Below are 23,544 nucleotides of genomic sequence, written 5' to 3' on the forward strand. Positions count from 1 at the left end.
CTATTTCATGTTTATTCATTTCTTTTTTTTTTTATAATTAGGGAATGAGGTATTCAAATGAAATACTTATTTTTTATAGATATAATCAAATTCAATACTTCTGATTTGAAGATAAAATATTGGTACTATTATGAAATATTACTTGCGAATAAGATAACAAGTACTATGACTCTAAAGACAACAAAACACAATGATTTTGAAATTTTGAAAATGTCTAAAACTATTCAAAATAATCAATGAATTTTAGGAATTACTATTTATCCAATTTATAAGACGTGCACCAAAGTCCTTTGCCCCAACTTTATGATTACCTAAAAATACCCTTGTAATCATTACTCTTATTATTTACTCTATTATTGTTAGCTTAAATTTTGAAGGAAGAAAGCATCAAAATAAAAAAGGTAAGTGACAAAAGTCTCAGACTATAATTTTATTATGCATTGTACATGGAGAAAGGTGGGGAGGCTTTGGAAATGAAAGAAAAGATTGGCAAACGGCCCAGACCATGGGATGGAATTAAAAGGGGAGATGTACATGGCCATGTGGAAAGCTTAGAAGGAGGGAACTCGTGGGGTCCTTCGGAATTTAAGCCCCACCACCACTAGCACCATTGCACGTGGCATGACCCCACAATGGCCTTTTCATTTTCTTATCATGTCTAATTGGCAACTTGGCATTGGTACATCTCTCGCCCCCATCCCATGACCCAAAAAGCACTTCATTTGCGCCTTAGGAGCCTGCATCATGCCTTACTCTCTCATATGTTTCATGTGGGTTGCTATATGCTAGAACTGCCAAACCCTACATCCGGAATGTGGGTCCTCATCCGACGGCTGTGATTATTTATTCGGTATATATATATATATATATATAAACAACAAAATCTTAAATTTTCCATATAAATCTTCATGTTTTATTTCTTGGTAGCAGTAAATGATTCTTTAGAACTTGCCTTTTTTCCTACAAGTGAGAAGTTCATATTCACGTGTTGAAAATGACCCGTGGGGTATTGGTTCAATGTTGAAAATGACACTCTTTTTCACATCTCTGAATTTGTAAATTCAGTGCTGCTAATTAGGTAGATGTAAAGGTGATTGCCTGTTTCTCCTTTTTTTTTTTTCTTTATTGATTTTTTTAGTTGTGATAGAAAGTCTTTTACAGCAATAATGGTGTGTTAAATAGAATAGGAAAGTTGATTGCCGTATAAGTTTCAACTTTGCATATTCTTGCTCTTAAATTTGAGTGGTTTTGTTTATTTTGAAGGAAAGAAAGAATTAAGGATGTCAATAAATCTCGAACGTTGTTTGTTGATAAAAGGCATTGATTCTTCATGTAACGAATAATACCCATACCACTTACGCCTGCGAGCTTTAGAGCTCGTGCAAAGACAGTAGAGACGTCAAATTTTGAAAAAGTCCAAAGAGATGGACTGGAATGAATTGGTCCATGCAGAAAAACCCACAAATCTTTTGTCTTTACCCCTTTACACTCCCCCCGCTTCCTCAAATTTCTGGTAAAGGGGTCAATGACTTTTGAACTTTTGGGACCAGCCAGGGTCACTTCTTGGGTCCCATTTTGTGGCCAGGCCCAGCCAAGTCCAGATCAGTTTGGATAGCCACGAAGATCAGGTGAACCAGGCCAGAGTCCATACATAATCAAGCTGGAATTTCCCAAGCCGACCACAACAATTTGTCCTCTAATCATTGATTTGAGGAGAAAATACACCCATGTTCTTTTATGCATCAATAAAGAATAATCATACCCTGAAATGCTCTGTGATATGAGTGTTGTTGTTGCTATGATTTTATCAGTATCAAGCCAATGGCAGTGACTAAAAGAGTTGAGGGGACTCCAAATTTGAGATGGCTCCAAAAGGTTAAAGTGTACCCCAGATTTGGAACACGGCAGGCCTGCTCACACACTATCAAGTTGGCAGCAGATCCCAATAATGAGAGGTTCCCTGCCACAGTACTGACCCAAGATAAAATTAGCCATGCTTTCTTCTCAAAGGCTGTTGAAATCAATGCTGCTGATGCTGCCATCCTTGCCCCAAGCAAGAGAACTGAGACAAGTAAAACATGTGGGGATTAAGCTACATATTACCTCATATGTGCATGGTTTATATTATGACAGCTATGATGTCAATAATGATTCAAAACAAACCAAGGTTTCATCATAAGGATAGAGAATTAAAACCAGTGCCAAGTAGAATCACCAAGGTAGCAAGGCTTCCACTATAGATGTCACACACACACACTCAACACAAACATGTGGAAGAATTTGTCAGTAAGCTATTCAAGAGGTTTAAGTCCATTGGCAATTGAGAATCTATAAATGAACTTAAATGAACTAAATGACAGATTAAAAGAGGCATCCTGCCCTATCCGAGGCCTAATTCAAATGGACACCATAGCATAATTTCAATACTTCCATGAAATTTCAAGCATCTAGTCTAGGAATGAAAGTTCTATTACTGGCTTGCATCTCAAAATGTATAATATTAGTAACAGCGTATGCTGGTGTACAGGTTTCTATCTTTGCAGTTTCAGAAACTCAAATAGAGCTGAAGCTAATGTGCTTTAGTTTAATTATAAGTTGCAATCACTTGTTGCTTTTCTGATGCAAGGAAAGAATGAAACATTGAGAGCTTGAGATAGTTAAGCGTCAACTTATCTGTTTATTTCTTTAATTACCTGTTTAACAAAGAATTTCATTTTATTTTGTTATGCGTTCAAAAAGATGTAAAGCAAAAACTTATATCCCATAAGTCATTTTACTAATTTTCCATTACTTTAGTTGTAGTTGAATCTTCAAAGAACTGAGAATGAGATTTTTACCCAGGTGAAGCTTGTTAATTTCATTAAATTAATTAAGCAAGAAGATCCACAATTCTAAAAGGAAATTTGTTTCATTCCTCTTCTTAACGTGACCTGAGTATGGGTATTGCGTATGACTTGAAACAGATACTTGGGAAGATTGTTTTCTTTTTTGAAGGTCATCAACTTCATTAAATTAAAGGAAAGAGATCCATAATTCTTGAAGAAAATTCATTCTGTTCATTGCTCTTCTTTTACTACATCTGAGTAGTGCATGACCCAAACCGCAGATATGTCAAAAAAGCAGTTAAAATGTTTCAAGATTTTATCAAAAATCAAGTATTCGGAGGAAAGAGGCTGTTTTGAACATTTATATGTTGAGGATCCTAAGTTTTAGTTACATCAGATGAATTCTGCTAAGTTCTATAATTTACCTAATTGCTATGTTGAAGTGTAGCTACATCTTCCTTTTGCTTCTTTACATGGTGAAGTTCTTAAAAGCTCTCAAAACATACAGCTCAGTTCTCTTCAGAAAGTTATGCTTTAGCATATCTTGTTGTTCAACTCCACACTGTCATAATGCAAATCAACTGTACCATCAGCAAATTTGTCTTATGACCAGAATAAAGTTACATTTTATTTTATTTTTCATTTGTTCATATGATTAGGATCTAGTTATGTTTTATCTTTTCATTCAGCAACATCCTAAATCAAAAGGCATAAGCCATTCTTTAAAATGCAAAATCTATCCCAGCTCGAAGATCCAAAGAATCCTAGATCCTAAAATAAACTGTGGGAGAAACTTCATTAATGTTATATATTCTTCAAAACTGATCTAGTTTTCTACTACTAAAAACATTGCTTCCGAGTAAGTGTTGCAAAGAAATTGAATTTGAATGAGACCAAATTTGAAAGCCACTCTCATCAAGAAGATAGAGCAACATAGAAGAGAAAAATCAACATACCAGTGGGCACATTTGAGACCAGATTTGACAGGACAAGAATGACAAGTGCAAGGACTGCCATTCCACTGACTTGATCAATCTTTGCATAGGGCTCCATTAACTCCCATAGAGCGCTTGGGATTCCAGTTTTATTAAAACCTTGGACTGTGACAAACATCCCGCAGAAGAAAATTAGAAGAGAGTAGGATACCTGTTCAAACCAGAGAAGCAAAATTCCCAACAAGTTACTGACACTTCCATATGTCTAACCAGTAATATGATCAATTCACATCTAAATTAGGGGTAAAAGGGTCATAGCTGCTGATTTTACCTTCTCCAGGCATGGCACAGCATCCTTAAAATCAAGAATCATGAGAGCAAGTGCAGCAGAAATTGCAGTCCCTGACATATTAAGACCCATAAGCAAAGAGATCAACATTCCTACAACAACTAGATAAACACAGGATTTCCACAGCTTCCCTTTCCATCTTTCTGAACAATTTGAATTCCTTGACTCCCAGGGACCATTCAGGAAGCCATGAATCTCAGTCTCACCCTGGTCTGAATTTACACGGTTTCTAAGAGTGTCATGATAAGCCAAGTTCACACTGCCATTCACATGGGGGGAGGTTAGCACATTTGTAATTTCCAATCCAGGGAGTCGTCCTTGAGAGCTTGATGATGCCAAACGTGACATTGTGGCTGGTGAAAAATGGTGAGAACTTACACCATCCCCAGTAAGAAATTGTGCAGCTGAATCTTCTTCATCTATCTTAACAGATAACAAATTCCAATACATGCATATAAGTAATAGAGCATTGACAATAGATCCTAGTATAGTCGCAGGAAGAATTCCGGTTAAGAATTCCCCAAAAGAAATCCCACTCTGTGTGGCTATAACCAAGTTTTGGGGGTTGCCAATAGGAGTTGCTGTAGATCCAATATTAGCACTTGAGGCAAGGGCAAGTAAGAAAGGTTGAGGTGGGAGATTCTTCTGCCTTGCAATTTTCAACACAAATTCAGTCAAAACCATACAAGATGTGTCATTGGTGAAGAAAGCACTTGAAATGGCAGAAATTAAGCAGATTCTGCAAATTAAGTCCTTTGCGCCTTTACTCTTCCATGTGAGCAACTTACCTAAGTACTTAAATGCATCTGCACTTTCAAGATATCCACTGACAACCATTGTACCAAAGAGTAGACCAAGGATTGAAAGATCGATTGCTTCATATGCTTGATCAACAGTTAGGACTTGAAAAATGACCATCAGCATACCTCCTAAAAGGGAACCTGCAGTCCTCCCGATGGGTAGACATGGAACAGCAGGAAAAACTGCCAGTACCCAGAAGATTGCAAAGGCAATTGAGCCTAGAATCAGTTTTACATAAGACGCCATTGCCATCTTTTAGCATTCTTTAAAAGCCTTACCTAACAGACTGCACAAGGCTCCAGGCCTTCAAGCTCGAAATCTTGATAATTGAAACGATAAAGATTGTCTAAAATGCCTTATGTTTCTGTCTTGGGATCAGACTGCCGATTTCGTTCTGCTTGGGAAAAGTAATACTAGTTAGAACAACTACTACAGCTACTATTTCTAGCAAGTACAACAAAATTAGCTTTATATTTTATCAGCAAGACTGTTACGAGAAAGCTGTTGACAGTAAATTAAACTACATTCCATTACCTGGAAAAAAGCTAGTTCAATTAGCTTTTAGTTGAGAATACTTTGCACTGTCTGAATCCCACATATATTTTGGCTGGCCTGTCTTCTCTCTTCGCCTATTTTTTTAGAGTTCGAGAATTTGTACGAGACCCCACTTGCACCTTGCAATTATTGAGGAAAAGGTACAGGGAGCAACCGCTGATTCTTGGCTAGGTTGCGCTAGCTCATGATATATCCTGATATTACGATATTTCATCGGTTATTAAAAAAAATAAAAATTAAGAAAAATGATAAAAATAGATTAACGACAAACTAAAAAAAATAGTAAATAAAGTTATATTTGTAAAAATTTGAATTTAAAAACAATATATCCAGTCATCTAATAAATAAAGAAAACAAATCTTCATCTTTTAAAATTTAAGTATATTTCTTATTAGCCACTCAATATTAAAAAATAATACGTTTTCTCACTAATGTTTATATTTATCAGAACTATCAACTTATGTTTAATCTGATTTATTTTACTAATACAATATATTTTACACTTGTTTTTACCTATTTTACAAATAAAAATATCAAAACAAAAACCTATTAATGCTTTTAAAAAAAAAGCCTATTTCATGAAAAATATTATATTAGTTTACCTATTCTTCTTTGTTGACATTTTATAATTAATTATTTTCCAAAAATAAAATAAATTAGAAGGAAACAAATTAATATCACAAAACATAAACTTACAGTAACTTGTCCCTTGGGGACATCCGATACAATAGTAACTTGTCTGGAAATAAAAACATTTGACGGATTAGATGTAAGAATAAGATATGCGGCTTCAAATGTGCCACGTCATTTCAATCTTTTCGATGCGCTATGCGTAAGATCTACTCGGATTTTTGAGTGGCTTCCGGGATCTGCACATGTTTTATTTAGGGATCGCTCACTCACCCTGTCTTGGGTTGGAATATTTTATACTACTATATTCCCGAGTCACCCTAGCAAAGCCATTTACTACTGCTGTTCTTTTTGTTCTTGTTTACAAAGAGCGTTACCAAAGACAGAAAGAAGAAAAAGAACAAAGAGAGTTAAATTCAATAATTCATGATTAAAAAAGATTAGACAAATTAAACTATTGAATGGACCTCGATAAATGAAGTCCATTTTATTACTATATCGTGGAAGAAACGTTAGTAGTAAATTTGGTCAAATAAATTATCGTTAAAGATATTAATAGATAGAGTATTTATTATTATTAAGATATTTTATCTTGAATTTTATTATTCGATAGACTACTACTCGAACGTTATAAATTTATAATTAATTTTTATGTATACTATTATTAAAAATTAAATTAACAAATTAAAATTAATTTTATAAACAAATAAATTAAATTTTAAAATCATCTTTAGATTATTAATGAATTTTAATAAATATTTTATATTAATTATAAAAAAATCATAAAAAATAATTTAATATTAAAAAAATTATTTACAATTAAACTTAAATAACAAATATTTTAAAATTACTATTCAAATCTTACCTTAACTGTGACTAACATAGTCTAATAATAATGTTAGTATTCAAATTAGGGTTGGGCTTCCTACCTATTAGTCATTGGACTCAAAGAAGAAGGGCTCAAGATTGCAATTCGTCGGTCGAAATTGCGGGCCCAAGACTTACCAATACTAATCGATAATCACAGAACTTGAGGAAAACTGTAAAAATTGGCATTGGGCAAAGCACACTCAATTTGTGTCTGCGTGAACATTGAATTTGAAGGGCTGTGTTTATTTAGCTAGATATATATTCATGGCTAAAAAGGAAAAAGAAATTTGATCATGATCAATTTTTGCGCAGAATCTAGTATTAGCTGGCAAGTGGGATGTTGTTTGCTAATTTATCAAGGTAAATTACTTTAAGATTTTTATCAATTTTAGCATGACATCATGTAAATGCATATGATTAACAAGTAATATAACGGTGAGTGAGTTATATCTACAGAGAATTGTATATAAATTTTTACTAATTATTAAAATTCGACACTCTAATCTTATCCAAGTAATTTAATTTCGAAAATTGATTAAAATTGAAATTAAAGTAACAAAGGTAAACTAATGAATTAATGATAAGAAATTTCTAAAAGTTCAATAAAATAGAGCCTAGACTGTGGTACTCTACTTTTCATTTGAATTTAATTTCACTCCTTATACTTATATTGATGGGTTGATTGTTAGTCTAGAATCTAAATTTATCTATAATTTTTTTCGAGATATTTTAAACAAACCTATCTTAACTAATTTTCCATGTCCATGTAAATTAATTAAGGTAGGTTCACTAAGTTTATACCCTAATCTTGGTCACAAATGATATTTAGGTATATTTTTATCCTAAATATTAATCAAATCACCCATACTCTAAGCAAAGTAAACACATGTTATTCAAATCCTTAATCTATTCTAAATTCCCTATGTCAAGTTGCATTTAGAAATCCAACTTAATCTAATTATTGATCAAACAATTAGAAGCAATAAGCATCGATTTGAAATAAATAACATATTACCCATTAATATTAAGTAAAAGAAGGTTAAAATATTTAAACTACAAGTAGAGATTAACCACAATCCTAAGAATAGAAATTCAGTTCAGCATATTTAATATAAAATCTAATATTTTTAAAAAAAATATTCATTTTTACAATAAAAGGTAGAGAGAGAGATAGAACTAGTGAGAGAAAAAACGAGTTGATGTAAATGATTGAAGCTCCCCCAAAAATACTTGAATCCTCTCCTTCCTCTTTTTTTCAGAAAGTTGCCTCTCTTTTCTAGCTCCCAAAAAAACTTGAAAAGTCCCTCTTTTCAATTTTAAAAAGGTCTATTTTCACGACTCCATGTAACCTTTTGATTTAGAAGATCAGAGAGTGTAAAAAATTATCAACTTGCATGTCGACACTGCAACGTTGGAAGCACGACACTGTAGTGCCCAAGCTTTTGGCTTGGGAGCTTGCTAGTTGGCTAGGACAGTGCTGTACTTGCTGTTTTCATGCTTTGTTCTTTCAAGTTGCTTAGAGCAAAACTACTGTGGTCAAGCTAGTTTTAATGCAATTTTGACCATGTTCTGATAAAAAATGGATGAAGTGATAAATATGAAAGTTGTAGTTATTTTTCTTAACTTTCCTATGGTCAAAAAATCACGTTAATTGGACTTCTGTAACTTGAATTATGTTTAAAATACCACAGCATAATCAATCAAATCTGTACTTGACCAACTTATACAATTCCTTACCACTTTACGCATTCTCTTTTGAATATCTTAAAAACATAAAAACTAAATCAATCATAGTTAAAATAGATATTTTTATCATATAAATGAATTAAAATAACTTGAAATTAACTAACTCAATCATAAGTTAACTAATTAACAAAAAATAAAAAAAACTACTTATAATTTTGCTTAAACACAAAGACTTGATCATTTTATCACTTAAAATATGATAAAATAACTCTATATAATAGAGTTTTCATTGGAGAACATAGTGACTTTTTTTTTTTCATTTTGGCTAGAAGAAAGCCATGACAAATGCAACAGTTCAAGACTAATAGCATTATTTCATTTAACATAAACCAAAACCAGTCGCTTTGAAACAAACATTTGCTGCCATGCTTTGTGTTTTTTCTTATAAGCCTCTTTTTTAGGACATTTATTTAATCATCTAAAGAGTGTCAAACCGATAGCAGTAACTATAAGCGTTGAGGGAACTCCAAATTTAAGGTGTTTCCAGAAGGACAAAGTGTATCCAAGCTGTGGAGCACGACGAGCTTGCTCACACACTATCAAGTTAGCAGCTGATCCCAGTAGTGAAAGGTTCCCAGCCACAGTGCTGACCCAGGCTAACATAAGCCATGCTTTCTTCTCATCAGATGCAGAAATTGCAGCAGCTGATGCTGCCACTCGCCCTCCAAGCAACAGAACTGAAAAGTATCAAACATGTTGGAGTTAAACAACTAGAAAGTTATGTGCCCTGGCACATAAAAGATGGTTGCAAAACTGATTACTGTTTCAGGAGAAAAGAAATGAAGAAACAAAGATCTCTACTTAAAGTTGCCAGTGTTATCAGATATATATTCATAGGAGAGAAACATCAACATACCCGTCGGTACATTTGAGGCCAAATTGGAGAGGCCAAGTATAACAATGGCTAGAATTGCTATCCCTGAAACATGATTGATCTTTGCATAGGGTTCCATCAAGTTCCAAAGAGTGCTTGGGATTCCACTTTTGTTGAAGCCATCGACTGTGATAAACATTCCGCAGAAGAAAATTAAAAGCGAATAGGACACCTGGTCACAGAAAATAATTGAGCTTAATTAATTAACTATATCTGGCCAAAAAATGAATAAGTAAAACATTTAAGTTCTTATGAAACTAATAATGCTTTTCTTTTTCTCTTTTTTTTTTCTATTTCCAATCTGATTTTATTTTTTAAAAACCTTTTCTAGGCAAGGCTGAGCATCCTGAAAGTCAACAACTATAAGAGCAAGAGCTGCGGTAACTGCAGTCCAGGACATATTAAGGCCCATAAGCAGAGAAATCAGCATCCCCATGGTAACAAAGTAGACACTGAATTTCCAAAACCTCCTTTTCCACCTTCTGGGTAAGTTTTCCTTTTCTTCTGAAGGTTGCACAGAACATACGTCTTGCAAGCTATCTGTCAATGCAATCATCTTTGAAGCCACAGGTTCCTCCTTCCCATGGGAGTGGTCATCCGTTGTCGCCTCCTTTGATGCATTTGAATTCCTTGCAGAATCAATTGCACCACTAGGTACCCTCTGGATTTCATTCTGATCAGCTGACTTTACTCGGTTTCTAAGGGTCTCAACATGAGCTGTGCTACGATTTGCGTTGGGAGACCTTATCACATTCATAGAGTCAAATGTTGAGTTCCATTCTTGAGGGTTCAATGGAGAAATATGTGACATGGTTGCCGGTGAAAACCGATGAGAAATCACATCCTCTTCAGCTACAGCCGCTCTACTTGGATCTTCTTCATCCTTCTGAACAGATAACACCCTCCAATACATGCACAGGAGAAGTAAAGCATTCACTAAGACTCCTACCAGCATTGCAGGTAGAATTCCTATAAGAAAATCCCCGAAAGAAATTCCACTCTGAATTGCTATAACAAGGTTTTGAGGGTTCCCAATTGGAGTTGCTGAAGACCCTATATTGGCACTTGAGGCAAGAGCAAGCAGGAATGGATGAGGGGGTAGATTATGTTGTCTTGCAATTTTTAACACAAATTCAGTCAAAATCACACATGAGGTATCATTGGTGAAAAGAGCACTTGAAATGGCAGAAATCAGGCAGATTCTGAAAAGTAAGTCCTTAGCACCTTTACTCTTCCATGCAAGCAACTTACCTAGATATTTAAACATATCTGCTCTTTCAAGATAGACACTGACAACCATAGTACCAAATAAAAGGCCAAGGATTGGGAGATCAATTGCATCATATGCTTGATCTGGGGTTATGACTCCAAACAAAACCATAAGCATGGCCCCTAGTAAGGACCCTGCAGTCCTCCCAACTGGTAGAAAGGGGACAGCAGGGAAAACTGCCAATACCCAGAAGATTGCAAACGCAATTGAGCCTAGAACCACTTTAACAGAAGAAGCCATGGCCATTGTTTCTGATCAATTAAAAACCTAAAGAATTCCAAACCTTCGAAATCTTATCCAGTACGAGCAGTCCAGTTCATGCCATCAGTTTCCCGCCCAAAACAACTACGCAGAGCAGCTTAGCAGTGTGATCCAACAGAACATTATTTTCGAAGTAAAAGATTTTCGTCCTCGAGACACTGTCATAAATTCAAGTCAAATTTCAAAAGAAGTCAGAAAACTCAGTAAAACTCAAAGACAAGAACTCAAAACAGCAAGCACCCAAAAAAATTTTGGAAAGATGTAACAGAGTCCACGATTCAACTATCTCCTTTGTCGCTAAGTCATGGCCATTTTAGTGAACTTCTAGTCCACAACCTCTATTGAATTCAAAGTATTCAGATGCAAAGCATGTTCATACAAAGTACTGAAGAAAAAGTTTAGACTCACAGTAATGAAAAATTGAACGGGGCCATACTTGCCTGTGAAGGCCACAGCTTTCCATCAAACTAGGCTCTGCATTAGATGGGTTTGGAAAGCACTTCTTCCCAGTTGTCTGAAGGAGAAATGTGGATCACAAGTTCGGTTTAGCATGTTGGAGCTTCCGTTTTATAACCGTGAAAAAGATCTTGTCTTGCATGATTTCCACGTCCACTCCGGCAATCGCATTCATTCAATCTTTTATTTTCTTTCTTTGTCCTCCAATATTTTAGAAAGTTAGAGCTTATTATCTATTATTTTCTTTCTTTGTCGTTCCATCTTCTAGAAAGTTACCCTCTTAACCATCCCTGCATTTGCACTAACATATTATGAAATTAATTAATTATAATAATTCACTAGTATCATACAAATGAAAGGGAAAAAAAATACTACTGATAACAATCCATTTTGTATTATATCTATTTAGTGCGTAGAAGTCGGTTAAACTCAAACCGACTCCATTGCCCAAATTCTTTCACCGGCTGCAACCTACCCAAGTAGCAACTAGTTGGCATCGAGAGTTGGAGGCCAGCAACTTTTATTGAGAGGTTTTTTTTTTATAGTTAAAAGAGGAGCGATTCGAATCCTGTTTTTTAGGCAAGAAGATTATGTATTAACTAATGAGATAAATATTCGGGTGTGATTTTTATTGAGAGGTTAAAGATAAAAAAGAATAAAAATTAAAAATTTTTAAAATAAATATATTGAATTTAAAAAATAATTAAAATTTTATAATAAATAATAATTTTATATAACATGTAAATTAAAAAAATAAAAAAAACTTAAAAAATAATTTTATAAGTATCAGATTTTACTTGAAAAATATCTATTTTTTCAAAATTGAACTTACGCCGTTTTGATTCATACTATTCTTTTTCATGATTTGAAGTATTGAGGTTCAATAGTTCAAATGTAAAAAAATTATTTAAAACTTACTTGTACTTTAATCATATTTGAATTTTTTTTGACAAATGTTTTTATTAAACTTTTGCTTGATCAAAAACTGATAAACTACTTGAAAATTTATACAATTACACAGAAAAATCACTTTAAAAACTTGATGGTTGCTCAAAAAAAAAAATGCCTAGCAACAAAAAAAAGAGCAAGCACATCACACCACTAACATAAAAAAAAAAATTAAGATCAGATCCTAATCAATGGGTAGCTAACATCCAATTTTATTATTTTATTTCTATTTAAATTTAAAATACTAAATATAAAACTATAATGTATAAAATATAAATAGTTAAATACAATATATAGGATTTAGTTGAAAAATAAGAGTATGAGAAGAATATTTGTAGTGTTATTACTTAATAGATCTATACAGTCCATATATAGACATGAGTCAAAGGTATAAATCCTATAATTAAGCTATTGTTCCTATAATCAAGTTCTTCTCTATTCCTATAATCAAGCTTTTTTCATAATGAGTCTGTCAACACTTAATGTACAGTTAAGTTATCTCTAGAATAAGAAAGAATCACAAGAACAATTATAAGGATAATTGGCTATCTATCAATATTTCAACAGATTTTACATAATGGTTAAATATATAAATAGTTAAATAAAATAAATAAAAAGAAAAAGATATAAGAAAACTTAATTTTCTTTTAAATTACACAATGAGGTGAGTGGTCTTTATAATTTTTTGTCTAAGCTCGAAAGCTCATAAATTTAATTTGAGGAATGAAATGCATTCTACTAGTGAGGTACAAAGAAAACATTAAAGTAAAAATAAAAAGACAAAAAAAAAAAGAGGGAAAAGAGATATGAAAAAACTTAAATTAAAATACAGTTAAGTAGGGTTTATAAAATTATTTTATTATTTATATTAATATTGAAATAAAAAAATTATTTTAAGAAATTATTAAAAAATATATAGTCAATAAATAATTTCATAAATTTTGNATAAAATAAATCAAAAAAAGAAAAGATATAAAAACTTAATTTTCTTTTAAATTACACAATGAGGTGAGTGGTCTTTATAATTTTTTGTCTAAGCTCGAAAGCTCATAAATTTAATTTGAGGAATGAAATGCATTCTACTAGTGAGGTACAAAGAAAACATTAAAGTAAAAATAAAAAGACAAAAAAGAAAAAAGAGATGTAAAAAAACTTAAATTAAAATACAGTTAAGTAGGGTTTATAAAATTATTTTATTATTAAATATTAATATTGAAATAAAAAAATTATTTTTAAGAAAATTATTAAAAATATATAGTCAATAAATAATTTCATAAATTTTGAAAGAAGTCATTAAAAAATATATAATAAATAAATAATTTTAAATTATAATAAAATAAATTAAAATATAAAAAAATATATAATAAAAAATTTTAAAACTTCGTCGGCCCCACATTGTTAAATTACCGCCTCTATTGTTGGTTCTTTCTTTTTTCTCCCTGGGTTCTTCTTTTTTGTGTTGAATTTGTGTTTTTTTTTTTTGGTTAGTTTTTGTCATTTTCTTTGTTTAATTCATTATATACATCTGACTATTTCTATTTTTGCTAGGGATTGATTGTTCATAGTTGATGATGCTATGTTGTGTTTTGTTTTGGTTTCGCCTCATTTCTTGCTCTGTTGGGTTTTCTCGGATCGTTGTTAAAATTTTCTTTCCTTTTGTTTTTTGTTAGATTGTGAGTTGGATTTTGGGTTTTTTTTTTTTTTCTATGGTTGTCATCCAAACTATCAGTTGATTTTTCCCTCTTTATTTTTGCTTTACTGTTTCAGTAGTTCATTTGCGACACAAATGCTTGTTGAAATGCAAAAACTTGGCGTCCTGAAATTGAGTGAATGGTTCCTAACATTAACGCTCTCTTTTCTGTTATATGTGAATCGATTCTTGACTGGAGTTTTACTCTTTGCAAATTCTCTGAAATTCGCAACTTGGCCCCAAAAAGAAAGAAAAGAATATTACAAGTGTTGAGAGTATTTGCTTTGCTTTGTCTTTTATATTCAGAGACCACGTTCTTTGTTCAATATTTCTTTTTGTTAACGGCAGCCATTGCATGAAATGCTCCATTCAAATTTTACTTCTGTTTTATTTCTGTTGTCATTAATGCAATAGTTTTTTTCTGATATATTTTCTAATGTTACTATTAATTTCATCAAATTTAATAGTTGCTTAGCCTTGCATTCATGTGTCAAATTTTTTGTAAGTGAACATGTCTCACTTTGCTTTGTATATAATTATTATCAAATGGCACTATTTACATGTCCATTAAATACAAGACCCGTCAACATTAATTTCAATTTACTTAAAAAATGACTTATCTTGCCATGCATAAGGTTACACTCTAAGATCATTGCAAGAGCCAATCCCAAAATATGTGATGTAAGACACTCTAATAATTATATGTATGTATGTATAAAATTGTAAGAGTCAATCCCAATATATGTGATGTAATACACTCTAATAATTATATGCATGTGTATAAAATTGTAAGAGCCAATCCCAATATATGTGATGTAATACACTCTTATAATTATATGTGTGTATGTATAATATTGTAAGAGCCAATCCCAATATATGTGATGTAATACACTCTAATAATTATATGTGTGTATGTATAATATTGTAAGAGCCAATCCCAAAATATGTGATGTAAGACACTTTAATAATTATATGCATGTATGTATAAAATTGTAAGAGCCAATCCCAATATATGTGATGTAATACACTCTAATAATTATATGCATGTGTGTTTAATATTGTAAGAGCCAATCCCAATATATGTGATGTAATACACTCTTATAATTATATGTGTGCATGTATAATATTGTAAGAACCAATCCCAAAATATGTGATGTAATACACTCTAATAATTATATGTGTGTATGTATAATATTGTAAGAGCCAATCCCAAAATATGTGATGTAATACACGCTAATAATTATATGTATGTATGTATAATGTGTATCTATTAAGGATCCACCAATATGTCTCTATCCCTTACTTTGATCTCCAGCTCACAATCCATTCATAGAAGCTACTATAGTTATTATTTTTTATTTATTGGGTAACTTGTTTATATTCTTTAGCAAATGAAATTCAATGGTCGGAGCATAAAAAAAAAGTTTGAAATTCAATTCAAGACCTTAACACACCAAAATGATTTTGATTTTAAACAGTAAGAGCTTGCAATTGTATGAAAAGAAAAGAAAAAGAATTGTTTGTGACTACCATTAGTGAATGTCATTGTTCAAAGAATTTGTTATTGTATGTGTTGAGTTTTAGGTTGACTAGAATTTTAAATTTTATTTGAATAGGATTCTTGTTTGTTTACAATATTGAATAGTTGTATGGTTTTAAATTTCTTATTTTTCATTAAGTCATAATCGTATTCTACTTTAAACTTTTATATTATAAAAATGGATCTCTAAGCTTTAAAATTAAAAGTAGTGCTTTGGGAGCTCTAGAGAGGAGATATTTTGTAACTCTGTATTTTGCTCTAGTTAAAGTTAGAGTGGTTTGGATGGGTGTTCTTGATCAGTTATTTAAAAAGGATGTGTAAGAGATATTGGGTTGATTTGAAAAAACATAAAAGTTAATTTATTATATTTTAATTTTTTAATAATAAAATAACAGTTTCACTTCGTAAACATAAGCAAGAGATCGAATCACTTAAATTTTTATATTTTTTTATTTACTTAATTTCTTTAGATTTTATCTTTATTATTTTTTAGATAATTATTATACCAGTATGTTTAACATGTAGAAATATCCAAGAGCTTTAATTATATCCCTTAATTTAGTTCTCCTAAAAGAAAGATAATGAACGTGTGGTATCCTTCAACTTGTCTGTCACTTCGATCCACCTCTGCTTAAGCGTGCTCCCCATCGATATTACTTTCTTTGAATAACTTTCCTTTGGCTTAGTCAAAAGTATAGAGCGTATTTTTTTTTCTCAACCAATCAAAAGACTTCATTGATAGTTGAATGACAATTACAAAAGAGAATATGAAATGGCCGCCCAGCCAAGGAATTAACATAAGTTCAATTACAAAAGAGAATATGAAATGGCCGCCCAGCCAAGGAATTAACATGAGTTATGTACCGAAACAAGAAAAAGGGAAAACCAAATCACAATAAGACAGACACATCCCCCTTCAGCAGCAGCAGACAGAAGTAGAGATGTTCTCAAAAAGCCATTAATATATCAAAGTGAAAGATGACGAAACTTGGTGGAAGGAAAGCACCAATGAAGTGGAAAACGTAATGCTCCACACTGATTTTAGGGATTAATACCCATGCAAGTTGCAAAGTTGCAGGTGAGCGTGCATTAAATCCATATTCAATGTCTAAAGAGGGACCAAGAATTTGATTGTGAAATTTTTTAAAGTCCAACAATGGCTGGTTTATATTACGATATACTAAAATGGGTTCTGACAAAACCATGTATAGAAAACCTTTGCATGGTAATAAATGTACAAAATGATACTAATTCCAATTAAACTGTGTGGTTATGACTATTCGTAGACTATGTTCTATGAGCACATCAGGAATGCTTGTTGGAAATTTAAAAGATTTTGTTATATTTGCAGATTATTATTCTGCTAAAATGATGAAAAATAAAACTGGAAGGCTAGAGAAAGATAAAGCGAGAAAGAAAATGTAATTAAATTCAAAGTCTTTTTATAGTCTTTTCATTTAATTATAACACTTGTACATACATTTACAATGCAATATCTATATCTTACTTTACAAATCCATTATTCAATATGACAATAACTATAAAAAAGAAAATAAACTGATATTAACTAATAAATTAAAAATTGTTAAGAATAACTAAATATGCTTCTTCAAGTCAAATCTTATTCTTCAACAATGCCAAACCAATGGCTGTAACTATAAGAGTGGAAGGGACTCCAAATTTAAGGTGTTTCCAGAAAGATAAATTGTAGCCAACTAGAGCGTGGCGAGCTTGCTCACACACCATCAAGTTAGCAGCCGATCCGAGAAGTGACAGGTTACCAGCTACAGTGCTGACCCAAGCTAAAATCAGCCATGCCTTCTTCTCATGGGTTGCAGAAATAGCTGATGCTGATAATGCCACCGGCTTTCTAAGCAAAAGAACTGTTTGAGAAATAAAAAGAAAACCATAAGCATATATGTTAATTTTAATGACAGGCTAAACCTGCTGGTGTTTTACAGCTACAACATTTCTAGCTGACAACTGTAGAGTGTGTAAACAGGAGAGTTTAAGGTGGTCCCGAATAGGCCAAGAGAGTTTTTTAAATTGTGAAATGATGAGGTAGTCGTTAGAGGAGGAGATGACCAAGTTTCGAGAATGGCATTGTATGCAATCACTTGATCTGTGTGGTTACAACGCAATCAAATTGTGTTTAGAAGCGCTGTATGGATGCGAATCAGGTTTTGGAGCTCAGCAAGCTTAGGGTTGCGGTTTGGGCCAAGGCTAAATAGAGAATCAGGCATGAAATAGTCCAATAGTGGTGTCATGATTTCAAATTTGAAGGAATAAAAATAAAAAATTTAATATTTAAAGAGGTAACATTATATAATTTTTAAAAAATAAAAAAATAAAATTATAAATATTTAAAACAAAACAAGGAAAAAATTATGAACTTTTGAAACTTTGGGAGAGCGGGGCCCAGCTAGCCCCCCTCCCTCCGCCTCTAGGGTGATCCTTGACACATACCGGAATTCTGCTTTTGGTGTGGGAATGAAGGAGATATAGAGAAGTGGAGGGTTGGATCAAATCAGTGGTGGGGATGAATGTAATAAGTTGGGAGGTTAAGCATTTTTTTAGAGAGAACAATCTGTTGGCTGATAAACTTACAAAAGTTGAAGTTCAACGTGCTCAGGACCTCATCAATGTGCTGGATTAACCACTGGTATGGCTTATTATTGTGTGAGTTGATGGTTTCTATGTGATTTGATGAGACTGCTTTCCAGAATGATCAAGGACGAGGCTTTCTAGTGCTGAGATGATTTACCTCTGGTTGGTTATGGGTCATGTTGCTGTGGAGGTTTTGGTTTTTGTTCTTTTTTATTGTACATATGTTAGAAATGAACTTTTTTACCAGATGTTTTAACAGGTAGTTGGAATAGCTCTTTTTTGTTTCCTGGAAAGGTACAAGGCTGTCTTTGGTTTCTCTTTTGTTTGGGAGGGCAACTGGCAGGAAATAGGGAGGCAAGCGATTACTAGTGAATTGTATATATAGGTTTTTGGGTATAGGGTATTGAGATGATTGAGGATTGTTATTCCCAAAATTCAGAGTAACAGACCTGAATCAGACTCTAATTCATCCAGAGGTGCACTTTTGATTTCCTCTGTCTGAAATATATCATTAACTTTAAAAAAAAAATGTAGAGTGTAAACATCAACATATACCAGTTGGTACATTCGAAGCCAAATTTGAAAGGACGAGTATGACAATGGCAAGAACCGCTATCCCGAAAATATCATTGATCTTTGCATAGGGCTCCACCAAGTCCCAAAGAGTGCTTGGGATCCCAGTCTTGTTAAAGCCAGCCACTGTAGCAAACATTCCGCAGAAGAAAACTAGAAGCGGATACGACACCTGGTAAAAGAAGAGAAGTGTAGCAGAACTTTGAGTAAGTACCCACGTCAAAGAGATTACAAGAAGCAAAAGATGCAATAGCAAGAACATTCTGGTTTGCAGATTACCTTTTCTAGGCAAGGGTGTGCATCATTAAAATCAAGAACGATAAGAGCAATTGCAGCGGTGATTGCAGTCCAGGACATGTTAAAATCCATAAGAAACGAAATCAGCATTCCTAAGGTAACAAGGTACACGCATGGTTTCCACATTGTCCTTTTCCACCTTGTGGCCAAGTTTTCCTTCCCTGCTGGTTTCGAAGATTCTACGAAGACTGGTGCCCTCACTCTATGTTGCTTTGATAGAAGTGGAATTGCCTCACTTCTCTCGGAAGAACCAACACTTGTCACGGTTATCATTACTGCATTAGACTCAACTGCGCTCTTGGATACCATTTGGATCATTTCACTCTCAACAAAACTCTCTCGGTTTTTAAGAGTGTCAACATAAGCTGTGTTTGTATTAGTTTTGGGAGATATTTGTGGGTTCATTGTTTCCAATATGGAGTTCCATTCTTGAGAGTTTAATGATGAAGAATGTAACATCGTGGCTGGTGAATCACAAGGAAAAATTCTATTTTCATCTGCTACTACTTTTCCAATGGCATCTTCTTCATCTATCGGAATAGATAACAAGCTCCAATACATGCACAGAAGCAGCAAAAAGTTCACAATTAAACCCACAAGCATTGCCGGCCGAATTCCAATAAGAAAATCCCCAAACGAAATTTTACTGTTAAATGCTATGACCAGGTTTTGGGGGCTTCCAATTGGAGTTGCCGCAGAGCCAATATTTGCACTTGTCGCAAGAGCGAGCAGGAAGGGATGAGGGGGTAGATTATGTTGTCTTGCAATTGTTAACACAAATTCAGTCAAAATTACACATGAGGTATCATTGGTGAAAAGAGCACTTGAAATGGCAGAAATCAGGCAGATTCTGAAAATTAAGTCCTTAGCACCTTTACTTGTCCATGCAAGCAACTTAGCTAGATATTTACACATATCTGCTCTTTCAAGATAGACACTGACAACCATAGTACCAAATAAAAGGCCAAGGATCGGGAGATCAATTGTGGAATAAGCTTGATCTGGAGTCATGACTCCGAATAAAACCATGAGCAAGCCCCCAAGTAGGGAGCCCGCAGTTCTCCGTATTGGCATAAAAGGTACTGTAGGGAAAACAGCCAATACCCAAAAGACTGCAAAAGCAATGGATCCTAGAACTACATCAACCGGAAAAGCCATGTCCATTTTCTCAGCACAATAAAAATGTTCTTCTTGCTAGCAAGTTTCGAATCTTCAAAATCTTATTCAGTAGGATTCCAGGAAGTGCATGAAGTTCTAAGCCCTAAAAATCTTATACATCGGAACTGTAGTACTTTCAAGTACTGCTAGCTTATCAGAAACTAGCTGCTAGGGGCGTGCACTAAAGAGCCGAGATATTGATTATCCAACCGGTTGAACATTGTCAGTGAGTGAAGACAAGATTTGACCCCGAACAAGACACTGTCACAAAAGCAAGCAACATTATAAAACTCAAATATCCTGAAAAAACGTTCATTGAACAGTAACCAAACAGCTTGAGAGCAGACAATAAATACACTGAAAAGTAATTAGTTATGCAAAAAGATATTCCATGCAAAATCTCTTGCATGTTAGAAAGATAAGAATTAAGCTTGAGAAAAATACAAACAAAAATATCATCATCATCATCATCAGGATACCTAGTGCAATAGATAATGGTACTATAAGATAAAATCCGGATTCTAATTCCAAGTACGTATACCCTGGCCAAATGCGCATACAAAATGCTTTTAAAATACCAAAAAAACAAAATCATATAGTTCAGCTTGTTTCTATAAAATGCTACTCTCATGGTCACATATGCTCCCAGTTCATGCGTCAAACGACCAAATAAATTTTTTTTTTTTGAAAGGCATGAACATTTCATTGAAAGAGCTAGCTGGCAAGGGGTTGCCAGAAAAAAACAGAGAGGGTAGAGAAAATCGCTTCAGCTGCTAATCCCCTGTTACAAAGAGACAAAATGGGTTACACAATTTAGCCACAAAAAAACAATTAGTCCCCTGGGTCCTAAATGGTAATACAGTTCAGCTACAAAACATAAGAAAAAAGCGAAGGGGTAGAAAATATTTGTGCCCACCTGTACATGCAAAAATACCTCAAAAATATTTTAAAACAGGAAACACCAGATGGGAAGTTTTCAAACAAGATAGAAGAACCGCGCCCTTGGTTCATCTATCTTCGCCTCTACTGTATTCAACGAACTGTTAATTAGCTCAAATCTCAATATCCATATGTAATTCAAATGCTATAATAATCTGTCTCACACTCTACATATTGTGACTATTCCTCTAAAAAAGAAAGCACTTTAAACTCACTTTAACAAAAAGTTGTACCAGCTCTAATGGCGTTGAGAGCGTCTTGGGTTGGACGTGAAGGTGTGGGGCCTTTATAATAGAAGAAACCAGGTTTGTAATTGGATGGATTAGATACTTAAGAATACTATCATCACTTTCAGGTTTAGTCAAAAATGTTGAAGATCCGTAATTTCCTTCGCTCCTTCATTGTTTGTTTTTCTTTCTAAGAGTTTTGTTGCGACTTGTGATAAAACCTAAGGAAAAATTGTCACATTTACATTAATTCTGAAACTTCTTGGAAAAACCTTTAACGACTAGGTTCATATACCGTTCTTTAAGGTTTATTAGCCTAGTGGTCCTGTAATGTGAAGTCTAGCCATGCATTTATAGTTACGTGTTGAGTTGTGAATTTGACTTTTATATATATTCCGGTGCATCCACAGAAGAGGAAATCACAATGCATCTTGCTCAGCAGGCGTAGCTTGGAGTGGGAGTGTAGCGTAGGTAAGGTAATGAAAGTCGCCGCCAGAGAGGAAGCCAAACCGGCCTATTAAGCGCAACTATAACAAAAGAAAAGGATGTTTTTTGTTTTTCGATAGAAAGAAAAAGAAGGAAAAGCAGTTTGGAAATTGAAAATAGGGTTTTTTTTTACATATCAAGTAAAATTATGAGATATTTATTGAGATTTGTCAATAATCTAAAATGAGAAATGTTATAGAGTAATTTAAGTTGTGAATAATAAAATTACTATACATATGATTTAAATGAAAACAGATGAATCAATATTAATTCAGATTTAAATTTAATTATTAAAAAATCTTAAAAATTGATTGAAAAATTAATATTATATATGTATATTGCGAATTTAACTATTTATTAAATTTTTTTATAAATAAGATATTTCAATATTTTATTAATATGACACTTTTCAAAAATCTTCCTAGAGATAATGTTTTAGTTTTATTAAGCAATCTTATGTGAATTTCATTCTCATACTTTATTTTTATATAAGTACACTATTTTTATTTTCTCTTAATAAAAAAAAAGGAAAAATAGAAGGTGTAAACCGTAAAACGAATTGAAGTATCGAGCGGCACCAGGCACTGTTTGACCCGACAGTAAACGATATAACCCGATAACCAAAGAATCGGGTTCCGTTGGGCAGAGGGATCTCGGCCCATTTATAATCATTACAAGCTGAATCAGCCCAATTTCAAATTGTTGACTTTTCTTCTTTTTTAAAAAAAAGCTTTTAAGACTTGTTCTTTAAATTAGGGGAAAAAATGAAACAACCTTGGGCTAAAATGGTTCAATAGTGAACGCAAAAACCTCATTCAGATGCAAAGCTTTGGGTTCAACTCATTACAATGTGAAGCTTGGACTTTGGATTCAGTTGTAAACATCAGGTTCCAAATGGACAAATACCAATCTTGCTCTATTGATAGAAAAGATAAGATTTCTAGCATTGGTCAGTTGGTCAGATACTAAGAAAGAGAAGGATATGAGAAAAGAAACAGAGCAGAAGTGAGGCCGCAAAATCCCCGTCGATCTTAGTGTGACTTTGTAAATCAGAGTCCATTTTCTGTTGGCCACAGGCTGTTTTATCTTTTCTGTCTGTTGATTTTTGTTAGGGATAGGTGGGCAGGACAGAGACATAGCTTGGCTGCTAGTCTGCTACCCAACAAACATTATTCTGCTTATCCTTAGCCAGCATAAAAAGTGCTGGCATCAACCATCATTTTATGATCTACTAAAAACTTCCACTGTCTTACTGATCCATCTATGCCCTACAAAGATTTGCCTTTTAAAATCATATTGACTCATCAACTACTATCTGCACCATACTTGCATTCCCGACTTCAATGCTATGCAGAGTTGGTCCGGAGTTAGGACTGCTTCAGCTGTGGGTTCTTTGGTTAATTCTGGATCCGGATATTGAAACTGGCTATTGGACTTGCTCTAGCTTCCAAACTACTAATATTTTCCAATAAAATTTACCCTTGACCTGATAACCTGGCATAAAAAA

At 33.3% G+C, this 23,544-nt stretch overlaps 3 protein-coding genes across 8 annotated transcripts; all 3 read right to left on the bottom strand.

Annotated features, from left to right (window-relative positions):
• LOC18605597 (putative transporter arsB) lies at nucleotides 1,413-5,626 on the bottom strand. 2 transcript variants are annotated; one of them, XM_007038689.2, is made up of 5 exons: nucleotides 5,445-5,625; nucleotides 5,189-5,304; nucleotides 4,092-5,092; nucleotides 3,782-3,971; nucleotides 1,691-2,062 (listed from the first exon to the last, which is right to left on the bottom strand). In XM_007038689.2, the coding sequence occupies exons 3-5, from the start codon at nucleotides 5,031-5,033 to the stop codon at nucleotides 1,797-1,799; spliced, it is 1,398 nt and encodes a 465-aa protein (XP_007038751.2). In that variant the 5' UTR covers nucleotides 5,034-5,092; nucleotides 5,189-5,304; nucleotides 5,445-5,625; the 3' UTR covers nucleotides 1,691-1,796. The 2 variants fall into 2 exon arrangements, with proteins under 2 accessions (XP_007038752.2, XP_007038751.2); XM_007038690.2 differs by having other exon boundaries at nucleotides 1,413-2,062; nucleotides 4,092-5,304; nucleotides 5,445-5,626.
• On the bottom strand, nucleotides 9,080-11,312 carry LOC18605598 (putative transporter arsB). The gene is made up of 3 exons (XM_018117599.1): nucleotides 9,908-11,312; nucleotides 9,568-9,757; nucleotides 9,080-9,388 (listed from the first exon to the last, which is right to left on the bottom strand). The coding sequence occupies exons 1-3, from the start codon at nucleotides 11,099-11,101 to the stop codon at nucleotides 9,126-9,128; spliced, it is 1,647 nt and encodes a 548-aa protein (XP_017973088.1). The 5' UTR covers nucleotides 11,102-11,312; the 3' UTR covers nucleotides 9,080-9,125.
• On the bottom strand, nucleotides 17,364-20,518 carry LOC18605600 (putative transporter arsB). 5 transcript variants are annotated; one of them, XM_018117463.1, is made up of 4 exons: nucleotides 19,588-20,518; nucleotides 19,210-19,383; nucleotides 18,913-19,102; nucleotides 17,364-17,633 (listed from the first exon to the last, which is right to left on the bottom strand). In XM_018117463.1, the coding sequence occupies exons 1-4, from the start codon at nucleotides 20,389-20,391 to the stop codon at nucleotides 17,365-17,367; spliced, it is 1,437 nt and encodes a 478-aa protein (XP_017972952.1). In that variant the 5' UTR covers nucleotides 20,392-20,518; the 3' UTR covers nucleotide 17,364. The 5 variants fall into 5 exon arrangements, with proteins under 5 accessions (XP_017972952.1, XP_017972951.1, XP_017972950.1 ...); XM_018117462.1 differs by having other exon boundaries at nucleotides 19,210-19,391; nucleotides 19,479-20,518; XM_018117461.1 differs by having other exon boundaries at nucleotides 19,210-19,388; nucleotides 19,464-20,518.

This window comes from Theobroma cacao, chromosome 3 (genome assembly GCF_000208745.1).
Source record: "Theobroma cacao cultivar B97-61/B2 chromosome 3, Criollo_cocoa_genome_V2, whole genome shotgun sequence".
Taxonomy (NCBI): Eukaryota; Viridiplantae; Streptophyta; class Magnoliopsida; order Malvales; family Malvaceae; genus Theobroma; species Theobroma cacao.